The sequence below is a fragment of the Salmo trutta genome, chromosome 14, assembly GCF_901001165.1.
Source record: "Salmo trutta chromosome 14, fSalTru1.1, whole genome shotgun sequence".
In the NCBI taxonomy this organism is placed as follows: domain Eukaryota; kingdom Metazoa; phylum Chordata; class Actinopteri; order Salmoniformes; family Salmonidae; genus Salmo; species Salmo trutta.
In genome coordinates, this window is record NC_042970.1 from 51,695,626 (window position 1) to 51,708,724 (window position 13,099).

The 13,099-nt window shown below is 43.8% G+C and overlaps 1 protein-coding gene across 7 annotated transcripts in view; it reads right to left on the reverse strand.

Annotated features, from left to right (window-relative positions):
- LOC115208357 (alpha-1-syntrophin) overlaps positions 1-13,099 on the reverse strand; it is a 91,759-nt gene that overhangs the window by 66,706 nt on the left and 11,954 nt on the right. For all 7 annotated transcript variants that reach the window (XR_003881152.1, XR_003881153.1, XM_029776340.1 and 4 more), the window contains exon 2: positions 10,529-10,714. Coding sequence is in view for 5 of the 7 variants with exons in the window: in XM_029776340.1 (XP_029632200.1) it covers positions 10,529-10,714 (186 nt within the window). In the remaining 2 variants the exon portion in view is untranslated. The remainder of the gene's footprint in view (positions 1-10,528; positions 10,715-13,099) is intronic.

Genomic DNA, 13,099 nt, shown 5'->3' on the forward strand with positions numbered 1-13,099 from the left:
TGCTTCAAAAGCGGTGCTTGTCAGCTCTCGGAGCGTCGAGATTGGCAACCCGACGTGGGCAGTAGGGCCCAAGTAGTTAATGAAGTTGGGAGACATGTTTGACAGAAAAAGTTGTTTGAACGGTAATAGGTCTTCCATTCCTGTTTCAGTGAGCATGCCAAAGTAAGCTGAACGAAGCCGGTGATAGTAGGCTTGTGGGTGTTCATTTCGAGCTTGTCTGATATTGTTAGCCAACGAACTATCGTGTTTGCGAGTCGCAGAACCACTGAATTCTATTTTCAAAACCGTGGCAAGTTTAGCATAGTCGTTTTGCACGTGTTGCTCTTGTAGACGGATGAACCTTGTCACGTGTCTGTTGGACGTTCGCTTCAAAAGATAGAGCCTGTCTGCATTCGTAGCGTTTGGGTAGCCATCCAAGGCGTCCTCTATGTCTGCTAAGAATGTCTCAGTGTCGTTTGGCTTTCCCGGAACGGGGTCGAAGAGGCGGAAGTTTTTGACGATTTTGTCAAGGCGATCCCCGCCAAGTGCGTGGGGAGCATCTGCACTCTCCCGTGGAGAATTGTGGGCCGAGAGGCCAAGAGGAAAAGTCAAGCTGTGGTTGTGTTGGCGAGGAGGCCCCAATTCACTGTGGGCCGAATGGCCAAGAGAAAGAGGCTGAAATCTCCTGTCATCTACATTCCCTCGTTCTCTTAGCTCCGGATGTGAGCTAGGTTGCTTGGTTTGGTTGTCCCGCGATAGCGCGTGACTGTTCTGGAGTTCCTCCAGATGATACCTAAGGGTGGTGTTATGCTGCATCGCAGAGTCCACCTGGGAGTTGAGGGTGTTTATTTTCGACACGTAGGTGTCGCCCTTTTTTCGCTCGGCCTCATACTTATCTGTCATGGTTTGCAGGGAGAGGTCGCGAGTGTGGAGTGAGAGATCCAGTGATGCGATGTCCTCCTTTTGTTTAGAGGTCACATTTTCCAACTTTCTCACCTGGTCTTTCTCATCCTTCATTAAATCAGCGACTTCAATGAGTTCTGCTGTTTTGTCCTCCAACTTGGTCATTGTGTTCATTAACTGATCGTCTTTGGTCTGCAGCTTTTGGAATAGAGCATTATTGCTTTGAGTGGTTTCATTCACAACCGTTTGTAGGGCATCAATTTGCTCGCCCCGTTTTCTAGCTAGCTCGTCTGATTCATCTAGTTTCGCGTGGACTTCATCGTATTTAGTTTTGGCTAAACCGAGTTGTTCTTTTAGAATACGGACTTGGTCAAGAGTTTGTTCGCGTTCTTTGTTATAAGTGTTAGACAGATCTTCCAATTTATCTGTTCTCACACACAGTTCCTCAGCTAGCAGTAGCTTATCTTTTTCGGCTTTCGATGCCAGCTCCCTGGTTCTCTCCACCTGTACCTTGAACTCCCCAGCTTCCTGCTCGTGCCTCTGCTGGGCACTGAGGTACTGGTGCACTGTCCATCTCTGCTGGTGGGCATAGTTGAGGGCTAAACTGGAGAGAACCTTCACAAGGCCTCCGCCTGATGGTCTATTTTGAAGAGCGTCTGTCGCAATGTCTGCATTTTTCTCGCTTATGGCATTGAAATCTAACATTTTCAGCTCCTCGGCATAGTTAGGGTTTGCATCGCTGCTGAGGTCCGCGATCAATCTTTCCGTGGGTGAAGGTCCACTGATTAGAGGGGAAATGGGTGGAAACCCATCTGATGGATTGCTCATTATTATGATTGTCAGTTATTTCAATTTACGTAATGTTTGGGGCTTTTAGTTGGAGGCTGCAAACACGATTTAACTCAGTTTGTAAACGTCAATGAATCATCAAGACTGGGTCAGTAATGTGAGTTGGTTATTACTGAACTTGCCAAAACAGGTTTAATTGATTAAATCGATTTTAATGATAAATCTAACCTGTATCGGCTATTTGGGAATTTTAATTTTAATTCACCTGAAAGAGTTGCTATCTCTAAGTTAACGTTGAAAAGTCTAACTATGTCTCATTGGTTAGTACACATTAGTTTGCGTATTATTCCAATAACCAACCTGGACGGTAGTGTAGCAATTTAATGTATATTAAATTGAACGAGACAATGATATCCAATCAGTTGAGACTGGTTAGATATCGTACAGCATAACCTGAATTATTTAAAAATAATTACTGGTGATTCTTCACCACCGGAGGTCACTGTTAACACAAGCTAAAATCGACAGGGTACCAGTGAAAATATAATTTTACAATACTGTTAAAAAGTCTACCTAAACACCATTAAGCTGGTAAAACAGCTTTAATCTATTAATCCATTTGAATGATTAGTCAACCCCGTATAGGCTAAAGGAATTAGCTTTAATTAACCTGAAATAGTTGCTATATCTAAGTTAACGTTGAAAAGTTTAACTATGTCTCATTGGTTAGTACACATTAGTTTGCGTATTATTCCAATAACCAACCTGGACGGTAGTGTAGCAATTTAATGTGTATTAAATTGAACGAGACAATGATATCCAATCAGTTGAGACTGGTTAGATATCGTACAGCGTAACCTGACTTATTTCACGAAAAATGACTGGCGTTTCTTTGCCAGAGGTTACGGATAGCCCAAGCTGAGATCACACAGGATTCCCGTCTAACGCGGGAATTCACTATGAACAAAGAGGAAAACAAAAATGGCTGCTCCCCTTTGTTAGCTTAGCATCTGGCGCAATGCTTAGCTTTCCTTGCGCGGGTTTTCCCCCTCGCCGCACAAGGGGTGTTCCCTCCAACAAGGGACCAGGTTTACTTGGTGACGTCTCACGTTCAACCCTTAACCTCTCCCCGTTACCAAACGCGAGAGGTAGAGAGATAATAACTTCGCTTCGGTCAAACGAATATATCTACTCTAATTTCCGTAATGGCTGGCTCATATGTCCTCTGCTCTAGGAATTACTTATGACCGAGTCAGATCACTCCTGAAAGCGATCGACAGAAATAACACTACGTTAGGCCCAACTAGTATTATTTCTCAGAATGCCTGCATCGGCTGGTACATATGCCCTAGCTGTTAGCATTCAGTAGACCCCCCTTCACACTGGCTTTGGTCAGATATACAACAGGGGTCGTTCTCTCCCGACCAGTATCTGGGTCAAATGGAACGACACACACACACTTCTCTCCCGCACTAGTCCTGCCTATAGCTATTAATGGAATGTATATATATTGCTACACAATTGATATGGAATAACACAACAGTGCGGCCTAGTCCTATCTTAGATTCCTCACAGGGGGCGCCATATGTCGTGACGTTGTATTAGTTAATGTGACGACTGCTGCTCATCGAATGATTAACGGTTTATAATTGCGTGATTAAATGAATTAAGCAATGAATCAAGCAATTATTAACTCATTAACCTGGGGCACCATGGGAACATTGTTTTGATTGAGTTTCTATTTCCCAAATTAACTCAAAGGATATCAGAATATCGATTACAACAGTCGCTAAATTAATCAATTTCCTCTACAGTCTCATAATCTGAACGTCGTACAATCCGGGAATCTGCACGGACCCGGGCTTTACCACTGAATTTACCACACCAATCTTAGTTGATTATTTATTTACTAGCAAGCTAAAATGATGATAAAAATACACATACACAAAACACAGTCTAGCTATTGATTAGGACTTAGTATAACGGGCCAACACACTATGGCGCTTGTTCCCCAAAATGGGGATTTTAAAGAGAGAGAAATAAAGGAAGTACACGAGAGAAATATACATTTGGGTTCATTTGTCAGCCATGCTTATTTAAAATTAGCCTTGCCCCGAACTGCCGCTCTTATGGGTCAGAATATAATGATGTAATTACGTGTTGGAGGTCTCAGGTGGGAAGCTCCGCGTGGGTCGTTTAGGCTTCTAAATGACGCACTTCTCCGGCGCAACTCTCTGGTTGTCCTCACGATGTCAGTGTCCTTCTTGGCTAAGTGGTCTGATCCTCACCCTTGATCGGAAAGGGGTCTTCTGAGGACAGACAGCTCTGTAGCTCAGAGCTCACAGCTTCGGCTCGAATGGTGTCGATACCACGATTTAATGGAGAGTGGAGGCTGGGTGGTTCGGCTTGAATTCACCCGCTTAGACACAGCTACTCGTCCGTAGCTCGTGTAGAAAAATATTTCTTTGTCTTCAACCTTGTGTTTCGTTTTGGGGTTCGTCGACTTTGTTAGACCTTAGCTGCAGCTTGGGGTCAATAGTCTCCTATGTTAATTCTTCACTCTCCTGTCTTATACCCTCGGGTCAGAAGTGGGTGTAACCGCCTTTAGGGCAATTCTCTGGGCGGACCAAGTAAAGGGGGCAAGGCTTTGGCTCTAGAAAATATCCAATTTTAGACACTAACTTCACATTTCATCTTTACCAAAACATTCTGTTTGATTTGGATATTTTCTACACAACGTACAATGTATAAACCTCAGGCATATACTGGGAAAACTCTTAAAGGTACAATGTTTTCATTATAACGTCATCTCTTAACCTTTAAAAACGATACAAAAGTTACATACATTTTAATATTCCACCTCTCGTCATGACCACCATTGTGGCTGACGGAAACCATTGTTCCAAATTCCCTTTATTGCATGTTTAATGTTCTGAGGCCAGTTCTCCATTGTTAGGACAAAGGAATTTCTCTGTGGCCTAAGTTTTATTATGGGCGTGAGGTGTCATAAAACCCCCACATCTTCAGACCCCTAGATCTCTCCTCCTCTGTTGGGGGTTTGGGAGATAATCTGTAGGGTGGTGGTCTCCTGTACCCTGACCTGATCAGGACAGTCATGACAGCTGCGTGTAGAAATGTTGAAAATGGAACCAGAGCAGCGCAAGAAATTAATAGGGTTATCTCACGGACTGCAAAAGTTACACGTCTAGTGTAGCAGGCCAGATAGGACAACTGACTTCGTCCACTGACCTAAGTTCAGTAAAAGTTTGAATCAAACAGAGCCTTCTATAAAAGCGCCTCTGTGTGGTCATTAGTCACTTTCTGTGTATGGAGTTGAAAGACAGCTGGACATTTCACCTCTGGCGATATCATGTATCAACACCTTGGGCACTACCATGCCATAGGAGAGGACTAGCTCAGGGAACAAAGCATGTCGATCCTTCAAAGGTTAGCGGTTAGCTCCAATCAATTTGTGGGGGGTAATACTGTAACTGGCTCATCAGCCATTTTGTTGGCACCATGCTTGGTTGCTTTGATGTGGACCACTGAGATAGTGTCATCAAGTTTAACCGCCAATTTATTTTGATTGACAGGCTAATTAACCAGAAAACCTCTGACAAAATAACCTGTTTGTCAGCCTGTAGTGATCAGTGTGGCATTGCTTAGCAGGGAGCTTAACAATTCCCTGTAAACATTTTATACTTTTAACCCTTTAGAAAACCATTCTGAAGAGGAAGTTAGCAACTCTCAACCAAATTCATGTTTATGTATTCTTGCTGATGGTAAGAAGTTAGAACCATCCAGTGACTAAGCTTACAGTAAAGCTACAAGCCTTGCTAAGTTGCTTACATGTTAGCAGAGGCTAGCCCTGCAGCATGAGAGCTTTAGGGTCAGGTTAGCTCCGGCTGTTACCTCACACAAGGCTGCGTGGGCACAAAACTGGCACCCAACTGCCAATTAATCAAATTGCGCTGCCTTACTGGCAACCTCAAAAGGGAGAAAAAGAGGTAGGACAGCTGCGTGTGCCAAGATGCGGAGGCTCAATTACTTTAGGGAAATATAACAGGCAAGAAATGTCTAAAAAAAGATCAATGTAAAGTCTGCAGCACTGTCCATGTGTCATAAGCCCTGGGGAGTTCTGGCTTTTCTCACTTCGGCCTTGGGAAAGAACAGGAATATCGGATGAGAGGAATGACCACAGATCCTATAGTGCTTCCCGGTTTTCCAGCCTTCAGGGATTGGGATATGCAGGGAAGGGGAGGGAGGGGTGGACATAGTTGCTCGCCATCACCTGTTGCTTCAGAGAGGGAGTTTGGCTGCGGCTGCAGTTGAAGAACTCTGAGAAGAACATGGAGGACCAGGGAGGAATTTGGCACTGTGGGAAGCTGTGTATGTCACAGAGATGCTTGACCCCCTCAGCATTATTTGTTGGACAAAACACACTGGGCTAGGCCATATTAGCATTATTGTCATGTGGACTGAGAAACACACACACATTTTTGGCATGAACACACATACACATTAAACTACTCATAAGGCACACATGCACACACACATTTTTGTAAACTACTCATAGAGGCACGTACTTGCACACACACTCTCTCACACACACACACACACACACACACACACAAATAAAGAGGAACACAGAGGGACTTTTCAAGTGCCCGATTAGTTCAAGGAGCGCAGGGTTGTGGTTGTAATATCTCCAGAGTTATTTGTCATTGCCTTGTCAGTGTAATGCTTCAATGGTCGACATTTCACAGCCTGGTCTACACTGTCCTCAGAGCCCCATTAGCTATGTGTGAAGGCAGGCTGGGCCGCTCTGTCAGTCGTGACCAGTGTACCTCGTTAAATGGCTTGGCCGTGGGCACCAGCACATTTCACCCACGGATTTACTGCCACTGCCAGTAAAATTCAACTGACAGTTAGCCTGACAAAGGCCCAGCGCAGTAAAACACTTTTCCCCCCTGAAATTGTGAAAATTATGATAATACCCCTTTAGCGTAAGAGTTGTTTGAAAAGACCGCCTGAAATTTCAGCTTGTTTTGGTGGGATGGAGTTTAGGCTTGCCTGGTGACAACGCCAAGTGGTAAATTAGATAACAGACCAATAAGAAAGAGTTCCGAACCTCAATGCCAATAACAGCTAGTTTTCAGTTTTCCCCTCCCCACTCAGACCACTCCCAGACAGTCCTAGGAATCTATCTTTGCTTGGAAGTTATTTTTATTTATTTCTGACCATAAAGAAAAACCAGTATGGTACTTAATTGCTACCCAGAAATGATTTGATATTGAGATAAAAAAAAAATGGCTGCATTGGTATCACACATATGGTTGTAGTTGAGGAACAGTGCTGCGATTGCCACACTTTCTCACACTTTCTCGCTACTTCCCCATCTGTTGGTCTCTACTGAATACATGTACCGGTAAGCTATGTTTATTATCTCATTAGCAGTAACCAAGGCCAAGTCCCAAAAGGCACCCTATTCCCTATGTAGTGCACTAAGTAGGTAGTAGCGGGCTTTTTGGGACACAGGGCCAAACCTTTTCACACGGTGGGCTATGTAGGTACCACCTATGGAGCTGAAGCTTACTGGTCTGGTGGGGTTTAGGGAGAGCGCTTCCCTGTCCATCACCTGACCCTAGAAGCCTCGCATTCTGCCCCACGCCACAGCACATGGTGCACCATCAGCTATCTTGCCCACCCAACCTCCCACGAAAACTACACAAACCTGTGTATGTAAGCTGTATGTATACACACAGACACACTTAGTTTCTATCTCCTATCCATGTCACGGTGTCACCTCACTGCCACGCAGCCACCCTCTGTGACACCCAGTCAGGCCTGGTTGCCTGTAACGGTCGTCGTATGTAGTGGACGAAGGCGCAGCGGGTTGAGTGCTCCTAGTGACTTTATTAGAACACTGAACAAAACAAGAAAACGATCGAACGCACAGTATTGCAGGCTAACACAGCAGTGCAACAACAACTTCCCACAAAGGGACAGGTGAAAACAGGCTACCTAAGTATGACTCTCAATCAGCAACAACGATGTACAGCTGTTCCTGATTGAGAGCCATACCAGGCCAACACAAAGAAATACACAACATAGACAGATCCTAGAATACGAAACATAGAACATAACCAAAAACCCCGGAATACTCTAAACAAACACCCCTCTACATAAACACATATACTAACACACCCCGAACCACATAAAACAAATATCCCCCTGCCATGTCCTGACCAAACTACAATAACAAATAACCCCTTTACTGGTCAGAACGTGACATTGCCATGTGGAGCATGCTTCCATCCTTCCTCTCCACAGGAGGTTGGTGGGACCTTAATTGGGAAGTACGGGCTCGTGGTGATGGCTGGAGCGGAATGAATGGTATCACACACATGGTTTTTATGTGTTTGATGCCATTCCATTTGCTCCATCCCAGCCATTATTATGAGATGTTCTTCCCTCACCAGCCTCCACTGTTCCCCTCTCTCCCCCTGGTTCACTTTCACTGTCTGGGAACGGTGCCTGGCTGGCCATTGGCAGTGATGAATGCAGTCTCAATAAAGTAGCCTATGTTATATAGTAGTAAGAATATATTGTATTGTATTGCATATATTGCAGGTGTGTGCCTATAGTGATAATAGGGTGTACACAAAGTATGCCCACATCAAAGTATGCCCACATCAGGGGCAGCCCCCCTCCCTCTCTCTCACACACCCTGTTAACTCAGATAGGAAATGAAAGCTAGCTGCGGCTTACTGATTTTATCTGTGATGCTTTGCTGTTATATGTATCTGACCTTCTCAGGTGTTTATGTCCCCAAGTCGGATTGATTATTCCATTTCCACGTTGATGGAGGAATGACAGGAATATACTGAAGAGCCTTTCTACTCTTCACTGAAACCTCTACACTCCTCACATATCTGTAAGTAATGTAATGTAGTAATGTTTGTCCATTATGCCATTTGTCTTAGGCTACATTATCATTACACATTATCATGAACTCGGTGGTACAATAATCAACAGTAACATACCACAGGCTTGAAATAGGGATATCCGTTGTAAATGATACAAATCAAATGTCGATTGTAGCTTAAGTTTGACATGAGCACCATTAAAAGCATTCATTAGGCATAACAGGTAAACAACACATATGCCTGTTTTTGAATCTAATACCAATTCTAATACCAATTCTTTCTAATAAAACAGTCACGCAGTGATCAAATGCTCAAGTGGAATTATAATGGCTCATAATGAGGTGTTTGAGCTAAATGTGTGGAAGTGATGTCTTTGTATTTAGTTCAGCACTGTATTAAAAACGTTCCCAAAGATGCCATATGGAGGGGCTTTCACGATCAAGATGATCTGATTCAACTCTATGGAAAGTTATGGAAGTTAGTTGTTAAGAGGAGCACAGAGGCAGCGTACGAGTACTTCTCTTTCTTTTCCAAGTCATAGAAGTCAGACCGTTATCAAAGGTGCCATGCTAATAAAATGCCACATCGCCATGACATCAAACAGCTTCTCTGTTGTGAACTTTACAATACAACAGAACTACCTACAGTTTAGCGCTGTTGTTTACAAACTGGCGGATAATGCAGGCGCTGCAGGTGCAATTCCAGACACAACAAAAGCCTCTCAACAACCTCCCCCACTGCAAAGTCCCGAAACCTCTCGACTCATTTGCTGCCACATCTGTTCCTCAGGGTGAGTAACCTATGAAATGATTTCTGACATTAATGATCACAGGCCTGGTGGATGAGCTGTCTGACATCAATGCTTTTCTGCTCTAGTGTTGACAGGGCAGAGGGATTTAGAGTGATTTCATCTGCTTTACTGCCGGGCTGTAGAGCACTGTAGCGTTCTGAGACTTAGCCGTAGGGTCTGAAACATTTCTTCTGACGGTCTGTCTGCCTCACATCAATAAACTGGTTTATCCACCCACTGTATACTGTATACCTCAGTGGGTGATCTAGACTGGACTGGAGAGGTTTACAGCCTAACTAAACATGACAGAAATCCACTCAAAACTATTCTTGTGGATATTGTGCTCCCCTTCTAGAGCATTAGCACAATCTTGATCAATTTTGTAGAGCGTAGAATACCAGTTCTGACCAATGATGTGCATTTTCATTATGTACATGAAAGATTGGGAGAGAACAGCTGTGATGCAATCGATCGACAACATGAAAGCCTTATATTAATCCCACTCCCTGCAGCTAAAGACCTCATCTCCAATTCAATACAGTCTGTTTCCCTTCACCTGCTGTGGGCGCTGCCTGGCCTGTGTAACAGACAGAGAGCAGTGAACCTACAGGATCCCCTCCAGGACTTTCTCCGCATCTCTCCCCCGCAGTGCCGACCGGCAGCCTAGAAGTCTCCAGAAGTTTCCCGATTTATGACAGGATCTCATTTCGGGATGAAACAGTTACAGAACTAATGAGTGGATTGTCAGTTATCCAAGACGTTTTGATGGGTTCTGATGAGATTTGCGGCAGCCATTATTTTTGGTTCAATAGGATCGACTCTGATAAGCCCGCTCTACGGCCCCCAAAATAAAACTACGGACCGCTCTATCTCAGTGTTCTTAGAGGCTTTTCCTCTAGGTGAGACCTTTCTATTTCTTGGCAGTTGTTCGCTACTTACTGTTCACTTACTCCCAATTCATCTTGCTTCTAATTCACTGAAGGAGAAGGAATCTACCTCATGGCTATAAGAGAACCAAAGCAGTACACACCATGCAATTTGGGGTTTGAACCTCTACACCAGTGTCAATAATTGACCTGGTCACGTTAGAACAATTCCTGGAACACCGGCCATGCCTTAATATCCTGGTGTTGCTTACCCTCTAGGATGACTTCTTTGCCCGTCTTCTTCAGGGCCTGCACGGCCTCGTCGTGTGTGGCGTCCCGGAGGTCGGCGCCGTTGACCGACAGGATGGCGTCACCCACGTACAGGGCCTCCGTCTGGTCAGCCGCCAACCCCTTGAAGATCTTCGAGATGAGAATGGGCATTTTGTTCTCTTTTCCACCTGTAAAGTAGGCCGTCATTGTAAGATAAGAATTTGTTCTTAACTGACTTGCCAAGTTAAATAAAGGTTAAATCTAAAAAAATATATAAAGTAGAGCACATGGCATTGGCTCGGTTCATATCAATGAGACACAGTATGCTTCACGTACAAACTACAAAACCAGATGGTTACCGGGCTTAGATTGTGCCCCTCTCTAAAAGGAGATGAATGAATATATGAATATAAAATATTGTGGTCTACAGGATTATAATACATACGCTTTATCCGAGGGCTCAAAGTAAGTCCCTTCCCACTGGGCACATTAACATTTGGTTGAGTTGTCAACTAACGTGAATTCAACGTGAAATCAACAAAATATTTCACCATGTCATTGGATTTAGGTTAAAACTTTTTGCAAATCCAACCCGTTTTTCACGTTGATTCGTTGGGTTGAAATGTCGTGGAAACAATGTTGATTCAACCAGTTTTTGCCCAGTGGATCTGGTACTAGTGACTAACATTTGAGGTGTTTCTTGGGAATCTTCGAAAGTTTGTTGAAAGTTGTTTAAGAGAAAGGAAAGTAGCAATGCACAAGGAAAGTTTTGCTCCATGGGTGTAGGTACTCTTGAGACTGACTAGATTGAGTGACAGAACAGAGTTCATAGTAAGTACATAAGACTGCATCACTTGCGACAGTGCTCAACGGTTTAATTTGAAAAGCTGAGCAAGGGACAGGTTTCATATTTAGACTGCAGTTGTAGAGAATACGAGGACACCAGTCATCCACTTTGCCTGGCTGCAGTCTCTTCTCTCTAACAAGATAATGAAGGTCAGTTCATAGGCTGATGAATCTGCCACTTCCAGAGGGCCCTTCGTGGGAAATATTGTCAATAATGTCAAGTGCCAGTTGGGTCTCGGCCTTGGGGTGGCTGAGAAATGTTCCCGAAAGTGGATTAAATCAAATTAACTCCGAATATATATTTCAAAGGTTGGCTCTCACGGGCGATTCTACAGATTTAATTCATGCATCGTCTTCTGAGACTAGAGCCAGGTGCCCTCAATAAAAGATGCCGGGGCTGACACACCCATGCATCTCAATCACAGTGGCATCGGCACAGACTGCGACTACCTCCGCTGTCAACATGATCTATGCCTTTTCTGAGTGGGGCTAGCATTGCACGCCAGTGTGACATTTGATGGTTGTTTGTTCAGTGATTGAGATGGAGAAATTATGGCCACCAAATTGAGATTCTGACGCCTGGTGAATTGTGTGGGAGGTGAGAGCAGAAAAAATATCCTCAGTGATTCAATTGATAAAAATAGAACTACCAGATCATGTAATCCCAGACTGTAACATCACCAAATCGAAATCACCAAGGAACAAACTCCAAATAGACTTTTAGATTAGATAATGAACAAATCATAGACAATATGCAATATTGGGCTACATGTCATAAACTACATTTAAGCCAAACAACTTGAATATGTGAAATTCAAAGAAAAAAAAAGAAACCACACTTCTATTATTACTTTTTTTTGTCTGAATCATTTCCAATCCCCCCCTATATATTTTTTGTAAATATATATACACAGTATACACAGTACCAGTCAAAAGTTTGGACACACCCACTCATTCCAGAGTTTTTCTTTATTTTTATGTTAAATCAAAATATATTTTAGATTCTTCAAAGTAGTCACCCTTTGCATTGATGACAGCTTTGTACACTCTTGGCATTCTCTCAACCAACTTCACCTGGAATGCTTTTCTAACAGTCTTGAAGGAGTTCCCACATATGCTGAGCACTTGTTGGCTGCTTTTCCTTCACTCCGCGGTCCAACTCATCCCAAATCATCTCAATTGGGTTGATGTTGGGTGATTGTGGAGGCCAGGTCATCTGATGCAGCACTCCATCACTCTCCTTGGTCAAATTGCCCTTACACAGCCTGGAGGTGTGTTGGCTCATTGTCCTGTTGAAAAACAAATGAAAGTCCCACTAAGCGCAAACCAGATGGGATGGCGTATCGCTGGAGAATGCTGTGGTAGCCATGCTGGTTACGTATGCCTTGAATTCTATATAAATCACAGACAGTGTCACCAGCGAAGCACCCCCACATTATCACAACTCCTCCATGCTTCACGGTGGGAACCACATATGCGGAGATCATCCGTTTACCTAACCTGCGTCTCACAAAGACACGGCGGTTGGAACCAAAAATCTCAAATTTTGACTCATCATACCAAAGGACAGATTTCCACCGGTCTAATATCCATTGCTCGTGTTTCTTGGCCCAAGCAGGCCTCTTCTTCTTATTGGTGTCCTTTAGTAGTGGTTTCCTTGCAGCAATTCGACCATGAAGGCCTGATTCACGCAGTCTCCTCTGAACAGTTGCTGCTGAGACCTATCT